General features: G+C 41.1%; 1 protein-coding gene across 4 annotated transcripts in view; it reads right to left on the reverse strand.

The window, feature by feature from the left end:
• NTRK2 (neurotrophic receptor tyrosine kinase 2) overlaps positions 1-24,957 on the reverse strand; it is a 324,818-nt gene that overhangs the window by 72,736 nt on the left and 227,125 nt on the right. For all 4 annotated transcript variants that reach the window (XR_016441261.1, XM_090038645.1, XM_090038644.1 and 1 more), the window contains 3 exons: positions 13,433-13,563; positions 6,427-6,599; positions 3,129-3,363 (listed from right to left, as the gene is read on the reverse strand). Coding sequence is in view for 3 of the 4 variants with exons in the window: in XM_090038645.1 (XP_089894771.1) it covers positions 3,129-3,363; positions 6,427-6,599; positions 13,433-13,563 (539 nt within the window). In the remaining variant the exon portion in view is untranslated. The remainder of the gene's footprint in view (positions 1-3,128; positions 3,364-6,426; positions 6,600-13,432; positions 13,564-24,957) is intronic.

Here is a 24,957-nt window from a genome sequence, read left to right on the forward strand (position 1 = left end):
ACAATCTGAAGGTGAGCAAGAGCTTAGGACTATTTTCATCTTCAAAAATTCAGAGAGTAAACAGACATCTTTGGTCAAATCTCAAATCTCAATGGATTGACCACACAAGATGGTCATCTCAGAGTAAACCAATTTCATTGTATTAATAAAGAGCAGCTAAATCACTTCTTGCAGTATATTTTGTGGTAATACAAATACTTCCAGTGAGCAGCTGACAAAAATGCCAGGTGCAGGGAAAGAACAGCTTACATACATGAAATTAAGCTTTAACAGTTAAAAAGACTTATGTGACTATGTACAATTATGTCTGGGGGACAGAGCCTTCCCATTGTCATCTCTAGATGTTTCACTGCCTTGTACTGCCATAGCCACAATTCTCCAGGCAACTGTCTGGCAAATCTACCACAGGCCTAGTCCTCTCAGGACCAGATCCCAATTTAGCAATACATCTCCCAAGCAGGGCCGACCAGAATCCCATGATCCTTACCAGCATTTCCCAGGTGCTACCATTCAGAAATGAAAGATTAGAAGCTAAACATCGCCCTGTCCATCTTCTGCATTTGCCAAAGGACCTTTTGGGTGATGAAAGAATATACCTTTTAAAATGTGCAGGATGAAATACTAACTTAGTTCAAGTTTAAAATGTGTATATCACATCCTCAGCATGTATAAACTGTGCGCCTTCATTATTCATCCTTTCTTGATGGACTCACTCTTCCTTCTTTGTTCTGTCCATATCTCATCCATATTATTGCCATCTCTCTCTAACTCACCCTTAATTTTGCCTTTCCCTCTCCCCCTTCCTCTATTTCACACACTGCTCTCACACTCTCAGTGAGGGAAAGGAAAAGGATGAAAAAGAGGGAGAGAAAAGAAAACAGAGAAAGGGAATATATTGTGTTACCTGGGGGAAAGGGGGAGCTTTGACATATGTTTCAGGAGGAGTTCCAGCTGACTCAGCCAAAATCCCTTCGGTGGCCCCAGCTGCAGGTTATTCTCATTTCTCTACAAGCCCAGGCCATTTGGGTAGTATCAACCTAAACTACTATTTTCTTCAGTGGGTGCTGGAGTACAGGTATGCAAGGCCCTTAGGGCAAATGCAGATGCAACATAGGCAGTTGGACTATCATCAGAGTCAATGAAGTTCCAGCTGCTTGTGCAAAGCCTATGTGATTTGCCCTATGTGAGGTTCATGCTATTAGATCCATAATCAGGTCCCACCACCTTCCCATACAGATTTCTACAACCTGGAATCATCCTTGTCTACCTGTCTCCCATTCTGAACAAATATCAAGAAAAGGTGGTCACCTTTAAAAACAGACCTTGCATATACATAGAACACCTTTTTTCCAAAGCTTGTCAAAGTTTTTTTAAAGCATTTTAGGCCTCATAACAACCTTCTAAGTGAGGTAAGTACAGTTGAGTACCAACGGGTAAAGTCGAGTTATACACAAGATCACAGAGGTGCTGAGTATATGGGGGCCTGAGGGCGCTGGTCCCCCTTGGGAAGAGGGCTGTCACCTGAAATGCGTAAAACTTTCCACATGTCCATCATTTTAGGCCTTCCCCCTGCCCCAGCAAAAATAAAAGTCAGTGCCTATGAAAAATCACATTCAAGTATGACTTTTACTTGAGATACTGAAGCAGAAACCCAAGATGTCCTGACTCTCACTTCCATGCTGTGAACTTCTTGTTATAAATACATCCAGCCATTACTACAGTATGTGTTTTTCCAAGTTCAGAAATTATGTCATTCTTGTCTTAAAATGATGAAATAGCTTGATGTGCCAAATTTCCAGAAGACAAGATGTGATAGAAATCTGGTTCAGATGTTGACTAAGCTCTACGTTTTGCCCAGAAGAAAACAATACAACAAAAAGATGTGTGCTTCTCAGCTGTTAATTGAAACAACTCATTGAACTTAAATATGACCACAGGTTTTTAATGTAGCCTGCCCTGCCCTGCCCAACCAGATGTAAGAACAAATTCTTTTCAAGACTGTCACAAACAACTGAGAAGAATTAGCAGTTTCCCTTGGACGGAAGCAGCAGTTAAGTTAAGGCAGAGATGGCAGAGAGAGCCTTCATCTGCTCTGTTTACCAGGTGCCTCATTGTCAGTAGCAAAAGAGACCCTTGTTAAGGTTGCACAGTGTCCAGCATTACATGATGAGGTTCTAGAGTTCACATGGTACAAAAGTTTGGCCGTGGCTTGAATCCCTGAGCCCTTGGAGCTACATCAAGCTATCTTATGTAACCCGGTCTTCATTCTTCAGCTCCACACACAATAGTTATATATGGTGATGAAAAGCAAAGCTGCCAAATATACGACTTATCACATAACAATAAAACAATAAAACAACAGTGACATCAACTTATATACACAAGATTTTTCAAGGCCTTTACAAACTTACAAATTGATATACAGGAGTCAAATTCTTCTCTTAGATATTTGGGCATAACTCCCATTGACTTCATTGAAAACTGGATAAGTCAGAATAGGCAATATGCACTGGGATAGTTTCATGCAGCTGAAGTGCAACCAATACCAGAGTAAAACAAAGCAGTAATTGAATGCCAACCAGCTTGAGATAGGAAATACTCATTACTAACTGTAGTGTATTTTTAGGATGCTAAATATATTACCAGTAAAATTTTCTATCTTAGTTTTTCTCTCTCTCTTTTTGACTGAAATCATTTTCCCAGGTGCAGTGCTGTGGCTTCCAAGTTATATCTATTCAAATAAATCCAAACATTTCACAATCCCCAAGCATATTTCTATAACATCTAAATGTTTGGCCATATTGGATCACTCCCCCTTTAATGCTGATTTTCCTTTTTTTTTGAAGCCCAGTGGACCTGCCAAGCTTCTAACCTCAAAAGACATTTTAATCATTTTTTCTAAGAAAATTAAATCCAGAACAAGTAAACGAAATGACAGGCTAATCTTACTCTTGCTAAGAGTATCCAAATTTCCTAAATCCTCAAATACGAAAATCGCCCTTCTTAATATCCCTTTCTTTAAGAAATATGATGACTTGATCATCCTCTGAAAAATAGTGATCAGCATTACCCATGTGATAAGAGTTCAACAAGATCTCCACCATTTCTGACTGCACTGATTCACTTACCCTGTAGTAATCAGTGCTGTACACGTCTCTGGACATTCCAAAATCTCCAATCTTCACCAGCAGGTTCTCACCAACGAGGCAGTTCCGCGTGGCAAGATCCCGATGCACAAAGTGCTGTGATGCCAAATAAACCATACCAGCTGCAATCTGCTGAGCAATATGTAGCATCTGGGATTGGGTCAACTCAGCTGGACGATTACCTTCAGCCATCAGCACTGCATCTGGTCCATGTGCCCTGCACAGAAATACAGAATGATGAAGCACTGGGTTACTTGTAATCCGGAATATTGGGGGAATTGGCACTACAGGGACTGAAAGAGTCATTAAAGGTGATGACAAAATTGGCTAAATTCATCTGAGAGGTAGGGACTGGCTAAATTTATGCATCTCCCCTGTTTTTTCTTCACTGTTTTCTTTTTTGTCAGCATGGGAAGGGGAACAGGTGAATATGTTGCTCATGAAAATAAGGAACTGCATGACTCACAGCCATACTTCCCATTCCTAACCTGTTACTCCTCTGTTATTTTAGTCCAGTGGCCTTTTCTGTTCAAGGGCCGCCAGATGTTCAAACTGCTTAGTAGCATGAGAATACTGAAGTCAAGATTCATGTTTAGGCCTCTAGAAATGAACGGCTAAGGCACTGTTGCACTACACTACTTTGTTCTTTTAAATGTGCAATAACCCACCCATGATTTCCAGAGGGAATTATAGCATGAAACACTTACATTTTTTATTTAAGGTGAAGAAGCTAACTGTATTCAGGGGAACAATAAAAGAAATAAATGGAGCAATTTCAGATTTACACCCTTAATCTACCAACCACAGGAAGTGTCTCCATTAATCCCTGATCTACTTTTGTGGCTGGTGTGAATCAGCCTGCCAGAGGATAGTTTACAAGATAAAACATAGATCACAAAACTCATTCCTGTTGACACAGCAGAGCCAGATGAGAAAAACAAGTTTATTTCACTAGTTCTAGGTTAGCTTTGATGTACAGCATACCCTTAGGAAAAGCTGATGTCGACCACTCACCGGATATATTCCTAGACAGTTCTGAGCAGCTATTATATTCATTTCTGCATTTAGAAGCAGATAATTCACTGTAATGCTATCAAAATAATTATATTATTACTGTATTATCTAGGTTACTGATACTAAACCATTCTCAGGCACTACATATATGTAGATATACACATAGCTTCACTGAAGTAATTTGATACTTTTATTTTATATATACACATACACAATCACATGCATATGCATTGACAACTATATGCACTCATATCTGCACATTTAGTTTCAGAGTAATTTCATAGATGTGTGTGCAGGGCAGGGGGGGTACACATGCTTGTGTGTGTACATTTATTTTTGAGGAAGTTACAATGTGCTAACTACCCCAAGTGCTCTTAAATACAAAAGAAGGCATACTGCCTACCTAAAGAGTATAGAATTTAATCTAGTTTGACAGATAGACAGGTAGATACCATTGCTATATACTACATATGTATATTGTATATATGACACACACTACTTTAGGTCAAATATTACTAGCCATTCATCCCTAATAGCAAATTGAGGCAAGTTAAAGAGGTCATTTTATCCCACCCATTCCCCATGCAATATATGATTCCATGTTCTGCACATTCCTTCTTCCCCACACCCTGCCTGCAGCATTCATTTTTCGAAAAACATTGTTTTCCCTCTGCACCTATCAATTTGATCTTCCAAACAGCCTGCCCCTACTACTCATTCTTTAAAGCCTATTTTTAAACAACCGTTCAGTGATGACCATTATTTGTCCAAAGAACCACTTCCTCACCCCAAAGCACTTTTCTGATACACATGGACTATGTGTAACCCTAAAGTGCCCCTAGGAAAGTCTGGAAAAGCATTGCAAATTAAATAAAATCTGTAAGATCAAGTTCAGAAACTATCTATTAGAAATACCTTATAAAAATGCCCTGGGGGAAAAAAATGACAGATCGGGGTGATAAATGAAGGAAGGTTTGCTATTTCCCTGATACTGCAGTTGGCACTAGACAAAAAAGGCACTATTCTGTCACAGACCTGAGCAATTATGCAACTGGTGGTGGTTGAAGAAATAAAAGCAGGATGTGAAGTCCTGGACTAACCCTAAATGTGATTTCTTAATGGAAAGCACTGTGCATCCTCATAACAGATTTTTTAATAGCCTGCTGCTCACACAAGAAGCTGCAAGTCTCTCCTAATTTAGAAAACTACTCATCATCCACCAGCATCCTTGAGAAGATAGTTCTTTTCTAATTAAACTTTTGCTTTTTAAAAAATGTTCAACCCTTCTTGCTCATCTACCTCATTTCCTCTGTAAATCATGAAATCCTTATCTTCAGCAATACACAGCTGTAGGAGGCAGTAACTTCCACTGCAACTCTTTCTAATCCACCTCATCTTCCTACACCTGAATGATGTGCATAGGGAAGTTTTTGACCTTCAGGATGTCACCCTATCTCTGAAACACAACACCATGCTGCAGCAAGCAGCCAGGCTCAGTCTGGTCCAAGACTCATTAAATGCTGGATTAGATTTCCCCTGATGGCCGTGGGTGGCGCTGCAGGGTAAGAAATAGATACTCTCTTATAGGCCGTTTTATATTGTTGATCTGCTGCATAAGCTGTGGTAAATGTGAGAAAAATGACAAATTTAAACTCAGGTCAAACAGCTATTCTAGCATACTAATTTTATGTTTTAAATACAAAGGATGATTAAGAAAAAATAAAAGATCCAATATAGGATTCAGAACTTAGCAGTTATAAAACAACTTCTAACCAGAAAATAAATTCATCAGTTGCAATTCTGTATGATTTCAATGCTCTTGAAAGACACTGAATGGAGGCTACAGTTCTCTGTTGATCCACAAATGAGGTCCAGCATGGCAGCTCCTGAACCTCAAAGTCCCAGCTCTGTTTTAACAAGGCAGTTAAACCAGAAGCTGGAGACAGTCACTGTAGGTGAAGCAGAGTTCATCCTCTCTGCCCCATTCTAAAATGCCAGTTAATGTCATTTGCTTTTACAAGGCAAGTATTTGCCCATGGGGAATAGGTATGAAATCAGACTCATTTCCTATGAACTATCAAAGAAGTAGCAAATGGTTACACTGTCAGTCACTGTCAGTGCAGGATGGATACAAAATTGGAACTAATTTAATGCTAGTTATGATAGCTAACCATCACAGCTATAATGATAGCTAACGTGGCACTCAAGCATTGGCATATCAGTGACTCTGCCTGTATACAAAAATATGCTTTAAAAATATATATACCTCAGGAATTTGTTGAGATCTCCGTGCTTCATATACTCAAAGACCATGATGAGTGGATCGCCCTCTATGCAAACTCCATAAAACTTCACTATGTGCTCATGCTGTAGATTAGTCAGCAACTCTGCCTCTCGGTGGAAGTCTTTCCGAGCATTATCACTAGCATCTTTTAATGTCTGGAGATGGAAGAGAAAAATGCATGTCAAAAGCAAAAGAACATGTGGGGAAAGATGAGCATCTTACACTGTGTAAAAGACAGAAAAAAGACATTTTTGTGGCTGCTTTAGATCTGTAAACATGAAATCTGGGGCCAAATACAACCCTATGATTTATAGTATTTTTTTCTGCTACATTTTATCCTACATTACTATTTAGTTCTATTGTGGTATCACTAAGGAACCCCAGTTCTGGAGCAGAAACCCATTGTGCTAAATCCTGTACAGTAACACAAAATAAAAAGATAATCCTTGTCCTGAAGAGCTTATTGGTAGACAAAGGGCCTGAGTCTCTTCTCATTTATGCCCGTGCCAGGGCTGTCCCGGGGGTGGGGCACGGGGTGCGAATTGGGGCAACCATACTGGGCCCCGTGCTTTGTGGGGCCCCGCAGAGCTGGGTGGAGCAGTGGTTCCATGTCCAGCCACTTGCTACTCAATCTCTCCCCCCCCCCCCCCCCCCCCCGTAGCAGCAGCAGCAGCAGCAGCTTCTTTGGGTCCAGGGTCTGTGAGTTTGGAGCAGGAGCAGGGCTCCGCACCCTGCTTGGATTGGTTCTGGCCAGTGCTAGACACCAATCTTGTATAGCTTCAATCCATGTTTTGTTAGTTCTGTGAAGTGATGGATGGTATTGCAATACTCAGCAAAACTCTATATCCTTTTATTATTATTATGGCTGTTGACCCCAAAGTATTATTTGGCAGATGTATAGGAGGACAAGTCCCTACTGCAGAGCTTACAATCTAGGACCTTGTTTAAATGTTTGCTGTGAGTTCACTGCTCAAATGCTTTAGTTAAGCACATGCATAACTCTTTGAAGTTCAGACAATATAGAAACAAAGGACAGAGGCAGGATGCTGACAGGGTATGAGACTTATCTTTTAAAATCTCCTTTTCTTTTGCATTTTTAGATTTTGCATGCTTTTCTTTAACGGGAAGTATGTCAAAACTGGATTAAAAGGAAGACTTGGCACTTTGGGCATGGAGATGTTCCTTCCCCACATTGCTGTTTATAAGAAAATGAATTATTTGCCATGAGAGGTTAAATCTCACATAAAGTAAATAAGGATTAGTTGTTTATATCATATTGTTAAAAATGCAACATAATTACAATTGGTTGACCTGTGCAAAAAATATATAACATTCCTAGAACCTGGTGGCCATGTTCTACATTGCAGTTAGAATCAATGAGAAAGAGGATGTGGCACAAATACAGTAACTGCTTGCAATAAAAAAAGGGAAGGTTTACTGAACATTTTGCCATGCTATTGTTAGTGTTCATAAGGAAAGTAGGGAGTAAAGGAAGTAACAGACTAATAGGCGGGGTGATCCTATGCAAGTTTCTTTCTTCCAAGAGCTCTGTTAATGTCACTGTTTTTGTTCAGGGCTTTTCTTCAGTAACAGAGACTGACAATTATGTCCACCTTTTCTAATATTATGTGAAATGCTTGCATGAATGAGGACTTAAATATAACCACCAAAGACTGAACATATTTCATTTGTGAATATTTAATCTATGTCTCCAGAAGCAAACAACTATCATAATCAGGACCAGATGCAGAGGGTACATGGAATAGGGACAACTGGAGAGCAACTTTAATACACTACAAAGTTGGGTACTCCTTTCCACATGGACTCCACAGTCTTCAGATTCCATGGGCCCTTGACATGTTCTTCTATTACTGCACTAATAACAATATGGTGTAATATGGTGTTTAGTAGCTGAGCTAGTCTTTACATTCCCTTGTATCAAGATAAGCTTAGGCTCTATCCAACTATGTCCAAAAACAACCATGTTAGGGGACCAACTGTCTAGAAACACAGTCAAAGTCTAGTCTACATTCCGTCATAGAATGAAAGAGGCAACTGTGTTCAAAGTTGGTTTCCTTGGCTTCTAACTATTTGACTAATTTTTACCTATAACAGTTCTGTAAAAATAGTTCATTGTAAAAATAGCTTTTAAAAGGAAGCAAATGTGAGAATAACTTTAAAATTGAAATTGGGTGGGATGTATGTTCTCTCTCTCAACAAATAACTTTCCCCAGAAAGTCTGCAAAACTGCTGACAGCTTTGCTCTGGGAAGATGACATATTGTATATTGCAGAAAGTGTTTTTTCTTGCAGAGAAACAGCAAAACTATCATATGGTAAAGCAGTTGCTATGGCAATTTTTCTGTCAAACACAATACAGTGAATAATGGCCTAAAACCTTCATTGGGTAAATTGTTGAAACCTGAGAGTTTCTACTAAGCAGTGGTCTTCCAGAAGTCTTATGCCCAATTTCATTGGGTTTCTCCATGTAGCTTAGGTAATAAGAAAGCACATTTTACATAGAAATGGCACTGTAGGCTTGCTGTCACAGTGAAGGGGTGGGGGCACAGGACAAAAGTGTCTCACAGAAAAGGAAATAAAGATGTATTAATTGTCATTACTGACAAACAGGCCAAATCCCTGAAAACAAAATTCCTATCAAAGTCAGTAGCAGTTTTGTTTGGTTGGTCTCAGTAAGAACTAAGACAACTGTCTTATCCCTGAATGTATTCCGAGAATATGGGCTTCTTGCAGAGATGGTCCGTGGTAACTGGAGGAGCAGGAATCTTCCCCTTGGGCAGATTAGTGGCTATTACAGAACCCTCCCTCCCTCGGTTCATTGTGCCCAGTCTCGTTACAGATAGGAGTTATTGGAGCACTGACCACATCTTTTCCTCTCCTTTAGCACAACTTAAGCCCCAATCACCCAGGAGCTTGGAAACTGCCCATAGTTCTGTACTCCATGGTACACGGGGAGAACAGAACCAACTGCAAGAGCTCTTGATTTCCAACTCCATCCTGCATTGCTGTAACATCTGCCCAGCAAAACAAGGAAGAGAGGATTTACCTTTTGAATGAGGACAGAAGGATTTGGGCTTTCACTATCAAAATTAATAGAGTTAATAATGCACCTCTAAAGATGCATGTCCTTCACAGTGCATTGGACTTTCACCGGATCCTTATTTTCCTTATTAATAGTGTTCTCCTTCCTTTCCTATTCCTAGCAAAGTACTGAATTTAAGGAAAAATATGATACAGCTTAAACATCTCTCTGAGCTGAAAAGATCTGATTGCATGAAAACTCCCAATTTTCATTTGAAAATGTTGTGCTTGTGAACACTGAATGGTCAGAATTTCTCTAAATGGACCAAAAATCCACAAAATGAGGCAAGCTGTGTTCCACTGCTATGGATGTAGGACCAGGACACAGACACAGACTCGTATACTACAGAAATGTCTTCCACCTGACTCAGGCACATTCAGATGAATTCAAGACTGTGCCCAAGGCCTCAATTCCAGGGCAATGATTATGAAGCCTACTGTAACTTAAAGTCTGTGGTAGCTTCTGTGTAGCAGCAACATAGCCTGCAGGGGAACGTGACTCCAAATACTAATTGAAATTTGCCCTGCAGCAAGGGACCCATTAACTCACTTCGGGTGAAAATGTCATGCACATTTGCTTTTGCCCCTGAAGTCCTAAGCACCACTTAAATCTCATGTAAACCTTTTGGGGAACATGATTTGGCCCCACAAAAATACCATACTTACTCACATACAACACACCCCAGAATAAAGTATGCATCTTGACTTTGAGAGGCAGAATGAATTAAAAAAGAGTTTTCCTTGTAGTAAATAACTGAGGTCCCTGCTACATGTTACATATATTATGCACTTAACTGTTTAATAATGTAATAAATTTAGACCAGTCACATATCCAAAGTAAGACTGGCCACAAGTGCAAAGTAATTATCTGGTTAATTGCACAATAAATTTACACCAGCCACACATGTAAAGTAATAAGCACATGACCAGAATGACTATCCAGCTATACCAGTCATAAAGTTAGTGTCTGAAAATGTGTAACAACTCTATAGCTGGTTTCTATTCAGTTTTATTCGTATGTGTAGCAGGGCTCTGAGTAGCAGCAGGCAAGGAGCCATGACTGATCACTGTTCTGCTCCCTGTGAGTCCCACACAGATTTTACTTTTGATTTTGCCCATTAACTGCTCTCACCATATTTCCTGCATATAATATGTACTGCAATTTCTATCAGCTGTCTCTTACATGTGTGTTGTATATGAGAAAATATGGTAGTTTTAGTAGGCCTGGCACCACCCAAAATAAACCTAATTGCTTGGTTGTGATTTTTTCAAATATAGGAAACACAGTTTGTGTGCATTATGCCTGATTTTATGGACACCTAGATTTTTTCTGAATTGCTTGTCTTCTATACAATTTTCATTAGCAATGTAAATATGTAAAATATTTGTCTTTCAAAAAAGAAATGCTACATTTTGAGTCAGACTCAATTCCTTCTATACAGTGAAATTACACCGATTTCTTAACATGCATGCACAATACTGTTATGGTTGCCAGGCAACCAGCAGAAGGCATGTCAAAGATCCAGACAGGCCTCCAACAAATGAAAAGAAGATCTGACAATAATTCCACACAGGTGAGAAGATGCTCACCCCTGGGCCAGCTTGCTCAGCTTCTTTGCTTCCTAAATCCTCCTGAGATGGACTCATTCCTCTAAATTATTCACCTCTCTGAATGCTAGGAATATTGCTATCAATCAGGGAACCTAGCTTAGCCAATTTCATTGGCTACACAATCTTGCTTCCAGTGCAGTTAATAGGTATTTTCACCTTTGATGTTAATGCGAGCAGGACTGCATTTTCTAATTTGTAAGGAGGGAAAGAGCTCATTTTAATAGGGACACAGGGACTGCCATATTTGATCAAAATATTAGCCTGCTTAGCACAGTGTTCCCTGATTGACAATATCCAGTAAAAGATATTTCACAGGAAAGGTGTTAGAATTCCAAAATGGGCATGTAGAGAATAATCTATTCAAAGAAGTTCTTTCTTATCCACTCAGGTGTTAGTTTATGCTATGAAAATAAGAATTTATTGTCCTTCCTTGGCTATTAATCAGATGCTTATAAAGGACCATGCCAAGCATCAGTTTTCAAAAAACCCTGTATTAGCAGTGATGCTATAAAGTGACAAAACTGTTGTCTTAATCTATGGAGAAAGCTTTCCCTCACAGTCTTAAGTATTCTTTACCATGAGCTGCAGTGACAGGCAGCATTAAAGAGAGGGAGTGGAAATGCAGAATTTAAGCAGCATCTGAAGTGGCTTCCCTTCTTAAGCTAGGGACAGACATTCAAAAAGCCTGAATTGATTCAATCTTTGCAGGCTAGTCTAACCTAGCTAGGCTACATCACTTTGTAATTGCACAGACATCCCAGACAGGCAGGCACATGTTGTAATGGCTCAGGCTAGAAGCCAGGGGGCACTAGAGCAGGCCTCCCTTCCTCTCCACAGTACTGAGCGGGGGGGGGGGGGGAGAACAGAGGTGTGGCCATGCTCCAGCAAAATGCTCTGATTAGCCCAGCAGGGAATTGATAAAAGAGTGTATCACCTCATTAAGAAAACAGAGGGACATTACCAGCTACTTGTTGATTCTGCCTGTTGACTCAGCACATATCATAGCCAACATGTGGTATGATAGCTAATACACAGAAACTCTCATCAAGGCAGAGGGGAGGGGGGAATTCCTGCTTAGCAGGGAGTGGTGAAGGGAAGCAGCCCACAGTCTGTGCAGGAGCTACAGCCAGGGAGCAGAGGGGAGGGGCCAGCCCTGCTGTGGAGCGGAGAGCCCCGACCAGCCCAGAAAAATTTGCTGGGATGCTGGGGGAGCTTGGTTTATCTTAAACCAGCAAGGGGTCTGGGACAGACATTGCATAAACTGGTTTGACCCAAATTCTTAAGTCGGATACTACATTCAACCAGGTTTATCTCAAACTGGTTTCAGCCATTTTCATACTGGTTTATATGCACTAAACTTCTGTTCTGTTACAGGTTTAAACCAGTTTCTGATCACTTAACCTGGTTTATGTGTAATGTCTGTCCCTAGCCTTAGAGAGAAATGCGCTTGTTATACAGACCAGCAGATTACAACTCCTGTATGGGAGCCGTAAGATCTTAGTATATTACTTTATTTATCAGTGGATCCCAATGATCCATGCAGTTTGGCCCATTCTATGATGCTGACAAACCTCCCCTCTCCTATTAGGGGAGATCATCACTGAAATCAGAAACTTAAAAGTTACTGATGTGTTCACTTAATTTTCCTCCTCCCGTAGGTTTTTCTCTGGGGGAAGGGGATATAATGCCATGAAGAATCCCTTGTCCTGAAATCCAGCGGCACATGGATTTCAATATGGCAGCTGCTTAACAGCACACAACAATTCTATTCAAGTGTTACGTCTGCAAGTAGCATTGTAATATTTTGGCAGCCACAGCAGTGATTTGGACCGCTCACATACAGTTTCAGCAGTTGACTAAGAATCACATGAATGTTTTTGAAATAATTCTTCTTTGACTAGAAATTACTTGTGCACCTTAATCATGTGGCTAGTGATAGATTTTTTAGACATACAAATATGGTACCACATATATTTTTAATAACATATTTAGCTACGCATTTTCAATCACCATATTTCAGATCGATCATAAAAAAATGTGTCCCTTTTGTGACACTGTTAATTTTCCTCTTTTCTTTATGAAACTCGGTTCTCATTTTATACGCTACAGCAAGATCAAATATCATGTTCTCTTGACATTCCATTAGCCTTGTGAACCCTTGCACATATATCACAGGCATCATGCTGGGGCTACTGAATAAGCAAACATGATCTTTTACAAATAAAATAGCATTCGTTGCAACCATGAATTAATAATGGAAACTGTAGACTCTTTACCTTCACTGCCACCAATATCTTGTCCTGTTCAGGACAGAGATTATAGCATTCAGCCAGGAAGACTTTTCCAAAAGCTCCTTCTCCAAGCTCTCTTTTTAGAACAATATTGTGTCTCTTGATGTGTTGAACAACTGTAAAATAAACATAAATGGATGTTAGAAATGAATTTTGGGGAGGCAAGGGAATGGTGCCCAGATGCATAAGTTTAGCATGGAGTGAAAAGGTTTGCCTCTCCAGTATCATGCTTACAGTGGGAAAAAGATCAGGCCACACATAGCAGAGGTCATTACAAATCACTGCAAGAAGAGTGTGTTAATATACTTATATTTAAAACACAGTTTATGTGCTTTACAAGACAAGAGACTGAGACCCTGGCAGTCATTGCAGGAGAGGTTATTTATTATCTTGTTTGGATAATTTCTGCAGAACATGAGCATGAATATTTCTTTAAAAAAATTGGGGGGGGGAGAGGGAGGAAGATGCCAAAAGCAAATGAAGTCTCTTTCATGCCACATCCATTTTTTTCTCAACAGCAGCTGATCCCTCTCATTCAACTCCAAAGAAAATATTACGAGGAGGGAGAGGTAAGAAAAAAACATTCATATAATCCTAGAAGATAAAGTATGCCCCCTTTTAATTAAATCCAATATACTTTCTGGCTCTCTACTTATCGTTTGTTCATCTTAAATTAAACTGCCACTTACTATGTCTGTTTCATGCTACAACTGGGATAAGGTAGATATTTCATTCTCGCAAATATGATTTACAGTATTGCTCTGAGGTAAAATGGAAAAATATCCAAGATGAACCAAGGTTTTAGTTAGTATTGTTGATAGAGTTCATGGAATCATAGACTCATAGAATCACAGAAGTAGGGTCGGAAGGGACCTTGTAGATCTTCAAGACCGACCCCCCGCTTGGGCAGGAGAAAAAGACTGGACTCAAATGAGTCCAGCCAGGTAGTCATCAATTCTCTTCTTAAAGATCCCCAGGGAAGGAGCCAGCACCACTTCCCTAGGAAGTTGGTTCCAGCTCCTAGCCGCCCTAACTGTGAAGTAGTTCTTGTGGATGTTTAATCTAAATCTACTCTCTAATACTTTGTGTCCATTGTTCTTTGTCATGCCAGGGGGCGCTAGGGGAAAAAGTGTCTCCCCTAAACCCTTCTGGTCCCCCTATAGACCACCAGGTCCCCCCTCAGCCTTCTCTTGTGAAGGCTGAACAGGTTTAGGTCCCACAGTCTTTCAATGTAGGGTCTGCCCTGTAGTCCCCGGATCATGCGTGTGGCCCTCCTCTGGACCCTTTCAATGTTGTCCACATCTCTCCTGAAATGGGGCGCACGGAACTGGATGCAGTCCTCCAGATGTGGCCTGACCAGCGTCGCATAAAGAGGGAGTTTCACCTCCCTGGCTGTACTTGAGATGCACCTGTGGATGCACGACAAGGTGCAGTTAGCCCTGCCAACCGTAACCTCGCATTGTCAGCCCATGTTCATCTTGGAGTCAATAATGACTCCAAGATCCCTTTCTGCCTCCGTGCTCTCAAGAAGGGAGTTTCCCATTCTATAAGTGTGCTGCTGGTTTCTACTGCCTAAGTGCAGAACCCTGCACTTGTCAGTATTGAAACGCAACTTATGTCAGTTCACTCCTGTAACCTATCCAGGTCTTGTTGCAGTCTTTCCCTCCCTACTAGCATGCTCACCTCACCCCAAATTTTGGTATCATCAGTGAATTTAAACAGGTTGCATTTCACCCTGTCATCCAAATCGCTGATGAAGAAATTGAACAGCGCAGGCCCCAGGACCGAGCCCTGGGGGACTCCGCTGCCCACTTCCCCCCAGGTCAAATATGACCCATCCACCACCACTCTCTGAGTACGACCCTTGAGCCAATCTGCAATCCATCTGACTGTGTAGGCATCAATGCCACAGTCACCTAATTTTTTAATGAGGATGGGGTGGGAGACGGTGTCAAAGGCCGTGCTGAAATCTAGAAAGACTACATCCACGGCAACACCTGCATCCATTGCCTTTGTGACCTGATCATAAAAGGCAATCAGGTTGGTCTGACAAGACCTGCCCCTAATGAAACCGTGCTGGTTGCCCTTGAGCATCATCCCTGAAGCCGGCCCATCACAGATGTGCTCCTTGAGGATCTTCTCAAAGAGTTTCCCAAGGATTGAGGTAAGACTGACAGGCCTATAGTTGCCCAGGTCCTCCCTCTTCCCTTTTTTGAAGATGGGGACCACGTTAGCTATCTTCCAGTCATCTGGCACCTGGCCCAAGCACCACGAGCACTTGTAGAACCATGCCAAGGGCCCTGCAATAACCCCAGCTAGCTCCCTCAACACCCTGGGGTGGAAAGCATCTGGACCCTCTGACCTGAACACGTCCAGCCCCTCCAGAAGCTCTCTAACCCGATGCTCCCCAACCTGATGGCTGGTTCCAACAGACCAAATCATAATGCCCATAAGCTTTTTTTACTCCGATTTTACTCCATTCTTTTAATTCTTATGTCAAGTAAAGAATTTCATATTTTAAAATACTTGATCAAATTTACTGGTGTATGTCCTAGGTACAGAGAGCAGCTGTAGGCCTGGTTTAACAAGCCAATTACACTGGGTTTACAACTGCTTTGTGTTGCTACTGGTGAAGTTGGCTTATTAAGTGTACTTTTTGCTTTTACAAACATTTGAAATTCATCCCTGCTCAGGCAACCAAGACAAAGCCTATGCCCAAGTGAAATCCTGAGACACAAAAAATAAATAGGGCCTACAGTGGTACACAGGCCTTAGACATTAGGGGTGTAAGAAATGGGCTGTATTTGATTTGGATTCGGCCCAAACTGGGGACAGTGATTCGATTAGTTGATTCAGATCACTGTTCCCGATTTGATTCAGCTGAATCTGAAGATCTGATGCTGATTCAGAGAATCAGTGATTCGGCCATAGACACAGCATTAAATGTTTTTTCTACATACCTCAAGGTACCAAGTGTGACTCATGAATACTGCAATGGTGGAGCAGATGGAGCATCCTACAGGAACATGTGGGGGGCCCCTAATGTGCTCAGCGATGAACCTGGAAGTGGGCCAGAAGTACTTCTGGCCCACTTCCAGGTCTGCCACCGAGTGTGCTGGGGGCCCCCGTGTAGCCACCCCCAGCTCAGCAATTGGCTGCAGGGGAGCAGTTGCCGAGCCAGGGGTGGGCACAGGAACGCCCCCCCGCGTGCTCCTCGGCAGACCCGGAAGTGGACTGGAAGTGCTTCTGGATCACTTTCAGGTCTGCTGTTGAGCATACTAGGGAGCCCCCCTGCGCTCCTGTGGGACATTCCATCCACCCCAGAATCCATAAGCTGCCTGGTATGTTGAATTATGTAGAAATAATATTTAAAGCTGTGTCTATGTCTGAATGCTTTGGAGGGTCCAATTCAATTTGGAGAGATTAAAGGGTCTCCTAATTCAATTCGGATTCGGAGATTCAGCCACCAAATCAGGTCAAATCTCCACCAAATCGAATCTGGGACTGAAGCTTCGCACAGCCCTGTTAGACAGGCTTCTGCACAAAAGGTGAATCTCACCTAAGAATGTTTAAATATATTTTCAGCACATATGCAATTGCACAGTGTTAAATTCCTGCATAAGAAAATGATAGGGAGTTTTAGATAAATCAAGTTTACGGACCAAGCCTATCATGCAACTCATCACAAAATGAGAAAACAGCTAGTGTCTGTAATCATAGGGAGTAAGAAAACAAACTCTCCTTAACACTTTGGAAACTCCACATCTTCCTTGTTACTCACCAATGTGAGGGGAAAGGGGAACATTATAAGGAAAATGGGAGACATTCCACATGCAAGTCACTCTGTGCAGATGCCAATGCTGACCTCCATATGCTGCAAACACATGCTGCATTTGTGTTTCAATAACCAAGTGGAAAACACCAAGACTATGTTTGCACCATTGTGATAAATCTGCCAGGGGAGAAAGCAGTCTGGTGAGGGCTGTCTCCGTAAGTGTCAGATGTAACTCAGTAAGAGGCAAAGGGAGGAGAGAACAGGCTAGAAATGGGTCAGTGACACTAGCTGCAACCCTCAGCAGAGCACAGTATGGAGCCACAGCTATCCTGACTTCGTAATGAAGGTAGATGAACAGCAAGAAACACTGGGATATTCATGGTTGTTCCTGCCTTCCGCACTGCTGGGTTCCCACAAGTCAGTTGTGTCCAGTCTTATATTTTTTCAAAGTGGCCAAGAGTTCCCAATAAATATTTTTGAGTAGATTTCCTGGCATTTTCCATTGCATTTGTAGTGCAGAAGCCACTCACAGGTCCCTACCTATGGAGTCCCTAAGCATGGGCAGGGTCCATGGTTGATGCGGTGCCAGCATGTTTGGCTCCTAGACTTCCCTTTTGACAGGTTCTAGAGGATGGGTTATGAACAGATGGGATTAATGCATGTTGCGCTCTATCATCAGCTGGTTTGGGGGGTACCACAGCCAACTGCTGCAAGTGAGAACAGTCCCCAGGCTGCTCTTACCTATACAGAAGCAGAGAATCCTGGGGCCATAAATTGTTCTTAAATTTGACCATCTACTCTTTATTTCTCCTGTGCAATGGTATCCTGTGGAGATGAGGGCATCAAATCCCCACATTCAGTGTGTGTCTACACATGAATATTAATGTGATGCAATAAACTCCAGTGCTTTCCTGCTGCCACAAGCACCAAAGTTTATTCCTCCCGGGACCATAGCATGTTGAGCTGGGTTGGAGCAGCTCTGGATGGCAGGAGGCCTGAGGGGGTCTGCCTGCCAACACAAGGTTGCTTCCTTTGGCTCAGTGTGCTGTGGAGGGGCTGACCAGAGCATGACAGTATTTAACTGCAGGGCTAGTCGGCAGGCAGGCCCTGCACTGAAGCACCCTTATGCCCCAGGCAGCTGGGGCAGTGTCTACATATGTGTTGCTACAGTTTTTTTCCTCCACAGCAGGATAGTACTTATACAAGTACAGGATAGTACTTACACAAGTACTATCCTGCTGCGGAGTTCATTAGTTTACTCCAGCCTGATAGGGGTGCACATGTACATACATGATATTTATCGCGCAACTAATTAGTCAACTGCACAGTAAATATCTCGTGTATATGTGCCTTCAAACAGTACAATAAGTACAACCCTTCCCCTCTCCTCCTTCTCCCCCTCCTGCTTCTCTCAGTCTGTTAGGGGAGGATCAGTGGGACAGCCAGAGCTATTCTTTCTTTCCATCCATGCAATGTAGCAGCCAACCAGTAAGGCAGCTACTGAAAGTGCAGCAGGGCAGTCACAGTAACTGCACAAAGTATGTTGGGCTTCTACCAAACTGCTTCTGAGGCTGCTGGGAAAGCAGTGCTGTGGCTGTGGAGGTGGTGCTCCTTACTTCCACACAGACATGTCAGTTTACAAAATCACAGGGTATGCGTGATTAGCAGATAATGAAGTACATATTTTCTGCTTAACAAGTACTTTTGATGGCTACAATTTAAAGCCTCCAGGGCTACTTGCTGGACAACAGGCTGTGGGTGGTCCCTTTCTCATCCATCCTGTCAGTGCATCATACCAAACTTTCCTCTTTCTATCAGTCTACCAGCGGTCTCAGAACCCTACAGCTATCTGGAAGAGCGGCTTTAACACATACTGGTGTTGTTCATGATAGGTTTGGAGTGATGTGTGTGCAGTGATGATGGTGGTAGGGGTAGGTCCAGATCCCCAAGTGCTATGTTTCAATGCGTCTCCATTAAAATCAGTGGAGTGCATCTATATCAGTTAAGGATCTGGCCTTTTATTTTCATTCCCTTCCCTGCACTGTTATTTTCTCTGAACAACGGCTGAAATATAGTTTATAACCAGAGACAGGTGCAAACCAATAGCCCTCCCCATACCAGATGCAAATCTGCATCTGCTGGCTTATGCTTCTCTCTAGTCATATCATTAGGTATTTACCACAAAATAAATACTAAATATGAATAACTGTTGTGGAGAATGGTCCAAATTCCACAAACAGGGAGTATATTTTGAATGAAAATTAGGTGCCTTACTAGAATGGGGTGCACATTCCTGGGCTGTAGGTGAATGGCTTAGGTGTTGTGAGCTCATAACATGCCTAAGGTATGTACCGACAGAACAGGAATGCACATCTTGTTGGATATAACTGTTCTGCTTTCCTGGCATTTTATTAATAGCTCAAGTTCCAGCTCACAGTTACTTTAAACTGGGCAATAACTGGTTGAGTAAACAGATCTGGGTACTAGCAGAAGTCTTCAATTACAGTTGGAATGTAGCCTTCAGGGTACCATAGGGATACACAGGGATGACTTAAGATTTTTTTTTAAATAAAAATAGTTCAAAACGCTCATTACATCTGTATGTAGTTTCCTTCTCAGGGGAAGAGATCTATTAGATTGCCATCATACAGATCTGTCATTAGTGTTGTCCATCTGCAGGCAGAGATCAGGGCAGCATCTCCATTGTGTTAATGAGGAAGACGATTCCAAATGGTTCTAGGAAGTAGACATCTCAAGAAACATTTTCTCAATGGTTTTCTTGAAAATTAGAGTGGAAGTCAGTAATATAGGATTTGGACCACACTGAGAATTACTAGGCAGACTGGAAGAGGCCATCCAGAAATATTTTTAAGTTCATGGATCTTGGATATGTCTAGAAGCTCTGGTTATTTGTAACTTTAAAAAATAGTAAATAATAAAGGATGATATTCCCCACCACATTTAGGTTCCCAAGACTGCAAGCAGCTGCTGCATTTTGCATTAGAGTGAGGCCTGAAAATGTCATGTGCTGCTTCCGTCTTCCATAATATAACTCTGATCATCCAACAACCATTCCTCTTCTCAGGAAGTCTCTCCTGATTCCTCATCAGTATCATTGTATTATTTCCTTCCTGGATGAGAAAAGAAGTTCAGATCCACTGACCATTCATTACTTTTAAAATTCTCGTTGTATCCAGTAACTACTGTTAGGTTGAAAGCATAGGTGAAATTTGGGCCCTGCTGACCTCACTAGCAAAACTACAATTCAATATAATAGCTTTGGGTTCTCATCCTGTGTCTTGTTATGTCACTACAGAAGGATAAATGTTGTACAAAATCAGCCATTTTAACTTTGTTTCATCTTCATTTAACACAGAAAAACATCCATGTTTACCCCACGTGTGAAGTGATTTTATTGTCAGGTTTTTTTTTATGAGGACATCACAAGCAATGTAAAGTAAAATAAATAAAAACAGTCAAATACTGCTTTACAGGACATAGACAGCTGCTGCTAAATACTCTTACACAAATTAGCCATTGAGTAAATACCTTGTTCCATACCAATTTGAAAAATGCAAAATATAGCATCCCAAATGCCAAAGCCCCCCAATATGTTGATTGCAGCTAAACAGATCTGCACAAAATAAGACTGCAAAGTCTATCCCAGTTACCTTCTAAAGCAAAATTGAATACTAAATAAATAATGGCAGTAAATGTGACTAAATGGGCAAAGTTTAACTGTAAGAACAATATAAGCACATCAAATACATGTCAGATGTCATGATGACACAGAAAAGTTTGCTAAGGAAAAATCCATTTGGGAAGCTCAGGTTCCAAACATAAACCACTGACTCCTGTGGGAGGAGACAGCAGTGGAGCATATATAAAGAATTAGGTCAATTATCTAGGGAGAGTTTTTCAAAGGCTCAAATGGCAGTGAGGTTCCTAAATCCCATTGACTTTGAATGAGTTAGGTACTTGACTGCCATTGGTATCTTTAATATCTTATCTTAATTTATTTAAAAGATTTCATTCCACCACGGCAACAAGAACAGAACAGCTAAAGTGAACTGAGATATTCAAGGGAAATTTCAAGATAAAATACAAAAGTTGGACTGGATAAACCACCCATAGAAAATCATTCAAAACAGGCAGCAGTGGGAAGCTATTGGCCCTGACAATTACAAATAAAAGATTAAGCGTACGTAAATGAAGAGCTCCCATTTATATTAATGTGGAATTCTCTGTGCATGGGATCAGCTTTCATCTGAAGCCCTCAATACTCTCACTGACAGAAAAGAACATTAGAGTCCTTATGGCAATTTAACTGGATATTTTGTATATAATCCTATTTTATGGGATTTACGAATATGACTTGTAAATATGGTATTTCATATACCAAGAAGTAAGAACTTGATAATAAGAACCTGCATGCCCCCTTAAAGCAGCACCCAGAGCTGCTACCCTGGTTCCTCCCTACTCTCTCTCTCCCCCTGCCCCAGTTATGTTACTGGTGGCACAGGCAGCTGCTGTGTGTGGCATGTGAGCTCCAGGCACTCAGTAAAGAAAGGTGCTGGAATGCAGGTAGGGAAGGGACATGAATGAGGGGATGAGACTAGAGCCTCTAGCCACATGGAGCAGAGTGGAGCTAGGATGCTGCTTTGAGAGGAAGTGGCAGGTTTCACCACTAAAAGCCAAGTTAACCCTTCCCTGGCCCTGCAGCCACCACCAAATTCAAGGCTTTGGGTCCTCGCCCACCATATAAAAATTACAGTAGTTGTGGGGCTAAGAAAGGGATAACCTGGCTCTTGGCAATGACACAATCTTGCAACAGTGTCTTGCCCCCATTTTGTTCTACATGGGCAGAGGTTCAAGCTCAATGCAAACTCTATGGACTATACTTTTGGCGTGGCAGAGATCAATATGGTACAATATGGGGAGGAGGCAGGACTTAAGTTGCAGTATGTCTGCCTTAAAGGTTGCATTAGATCACCTGGTTTGACCTCCTGACTAAAGAATTTCATCCAGTCCCCGCTGTATTAAGCATAATATTTGTCTATGGTTAAAGAATGTTTTCTAGGAAGTATCCAATTTTGATTGAAAGATATCAAGAAACAGTGAATACAAGTTTCTTGGGTAGTCTGTTTCAGTGGCTAATCATGCTCATTGTTTTAAAAAAAATGGTGCCTCCTTTCAATTTCCACTTTGTCTGGCTTCAATTTCAATTTATTCTTTTTGCCTTTCTCTGATAGATTAAAGAGTCCTGTAAAGTACTCATACACTATAATCAAAATGCTTTTCATTCTTCTTCTTGATAAACTAAACAGATCAAGCTCTTACAGTCTCTTAGTGTAATGCAATTTTTCCCTGGCTCTCCAATCATTTTTGTAGCTCTTTTCTGCACTTGCCCCTCCCATTTTTCAACTTTTTTCTTTAAATGTGATCTTGAAGGCAACATTCTAGACTCAGTCTCACCCACTTCATTGAAAAATGTTAAATTGCTCCTATTCAGTACCCTCCTTTATATATCCAAAGATCACATCACTACTTTTTTTGCCATAGTATTTTACTGGAAGCTTGTGTTTATGCTGTTTGTCCACAGAGACAAGGTATTTTTCAGAGTCACTGCTTTCTAGGATACAGTTCCCTAAATTCAGCTTTCAGTGTAAACCTGGAGCATCCTCAGTGAAATCAATTATACAGGTGTAATGGAGTATAACATTTTAGGCCTATGATATTTAAAATAACTGTAAAGAACTATTATAAGTACACATTTGGGGAAGACTGTAAGAGGAAAGCAATGCCGAATGAGAAGTGTTATATTGTTATGGAATCTGCAGTGCTATAGAAAGATATTTCTATAAAGAGGTTTGTTTGCAACAAATACTTTGCAATGAAGTATTTTAAAATGTTGCTAGCAAGGACAGATCCAGGAGGGTGCAGTGGTGCAGTTGTACTCCCTTTTAATTCCTGTTACACCCAAACTGTCAAACTAACTGCCTGGGAGGGGCAGTGGCATTTCTATTCCAGTAGTTCTGAGATGGTCAATTGACTTCATGGCTCATTATCATCTGTCTGATACCTGTTAATTTCTCTCTACTCCACAGGTATGAATGACACTCTATCCTTTTGAATCATCTTAATGGTCAACTATTCAAATGATCCTTTCTTTTCCAATTTTACTGTCTGTTAGCCATTCCTGGTAATGTCTCTCTTCCATTTCACATTCTTGCAGACTGTTTTTAGCTCTAGCTAAAAACCTTAACCCAGGCATGGTAATAATAATTCAGGTGTAGATATGACTGACAATGAAGTACTGGAGGCATTGTCAAGACCCTCAAGAAGCCTAAAGTTTGTTCTATGATTGTGAATAAGTGACATACATCTAATTAGAATGATTACAGGACTAATGAAGTTATATATTTCAACTATTTTGCCTAGCTTGTTATGTGTGTGTTTTAACTTTGTATATAATCTAGCAAATCAATGCACATTCCAATAGCTACATTTGTTTTTACTTTGATCTTAAATTGACTAGTAGATGGCTATTCCCCTAGCATATTATTAGCAAGCATCTAGTTTCTCTTTAACTGGAGAAAAATATCAGCTATATTATATGTGATTATGAGCTACACCAGGTGCACCCCATTTTTCAAAATCCTTGATCCACCCATGATGGCCCCCATCACTTTTCTTAGAATACCAAGCAGATTCAGCTTTTTCTAACATCTTGCAGTAGCTATAAATGACTGATTGACTTTATCTGACATATTTCAAAATTTGAATAGGACTTGTCACTAACCAAAGAAAGATTGGAATTTCAGAGATAATCCTGTACTGTGAGATTACAAAATCACTGTGAATAGGATAAAGCAATTCTAGCCTGATGACCCCCTGATTCTAAAGCAGCATCAGCAATAAGGTTCTCAATGCTGGAGGCAAAGTAGAAGACTTAGCACTGCATATAATCACTCACACATTAACACAGTCAACTAAACATTTGCTGCACTCTTTTACTTTTCTGTTCAGAGCTGGAAATCAATGCCCTGAAGCAGAAATCTCAGCTCATCTTTGAGACTGTATTTGAGTCTTGCTGTTTTTGCCCCCTGCACTGATTTATTACTTATCATTCTCAATTATTATTATTACTATTATTGTACCATTACTGGCCTTTGTCTTTATAGTACAGCAGCAGCAAATCCTCAGTGAGGACTGGAACCCTGTTGTTTCATGCATTATACTAACAGAAGCAAACACAGTTGTTGCCTCAATGACTTTAGAGAGTCTAACTGGAAACACAGTACAATGAGGTCCTGATCCTTCCCCAAGGAGGTCCATGGGTGTTTACCATTGATTACAACTAGACTTCAATCTAGCAATATAGCCTCAAGTAAGTAAAGCAAATAAGGTCACTGGTCCCCCCTATGCCTAGCAGCATATGGGACTAACGTGGTTAAGGCATACTGGTTTCTGTAGTCAGTGGCGCACAGGGGAATGAAATAGCAACATCATCCTGTTGCTTTTGATCAACAGCATCAACAGCTGAGCCAAATGGGGACAAGGCTTCAGCACAAATGCAGAGTGGGGCTTCAAGGCCTAAACCTACACACATCTGGAAACATAATAAGATACCTTAGTAGCACCTCCATTGTAAATAAAAACAAAGGGGAGGAGGTACTTTAGGGAAAGAAACACACCAGTCATTAGGATTGCTAACTCTGCTTGAATCTATTCC

Source organism: Crocodylus siamensis, chromosome 3, assembly GCF_052110815.1.
Source record: "Crocodylus siamensis isolate JL-2025a chromosome 3, ASM5211081v1, whole genome shotgun sequence".
Lineage (NCBI taxonomy): Eukaryota > Metazoa > Chordata > Crocodylia > Crocodylidae > Crocodylus > Crocodylus siamensis.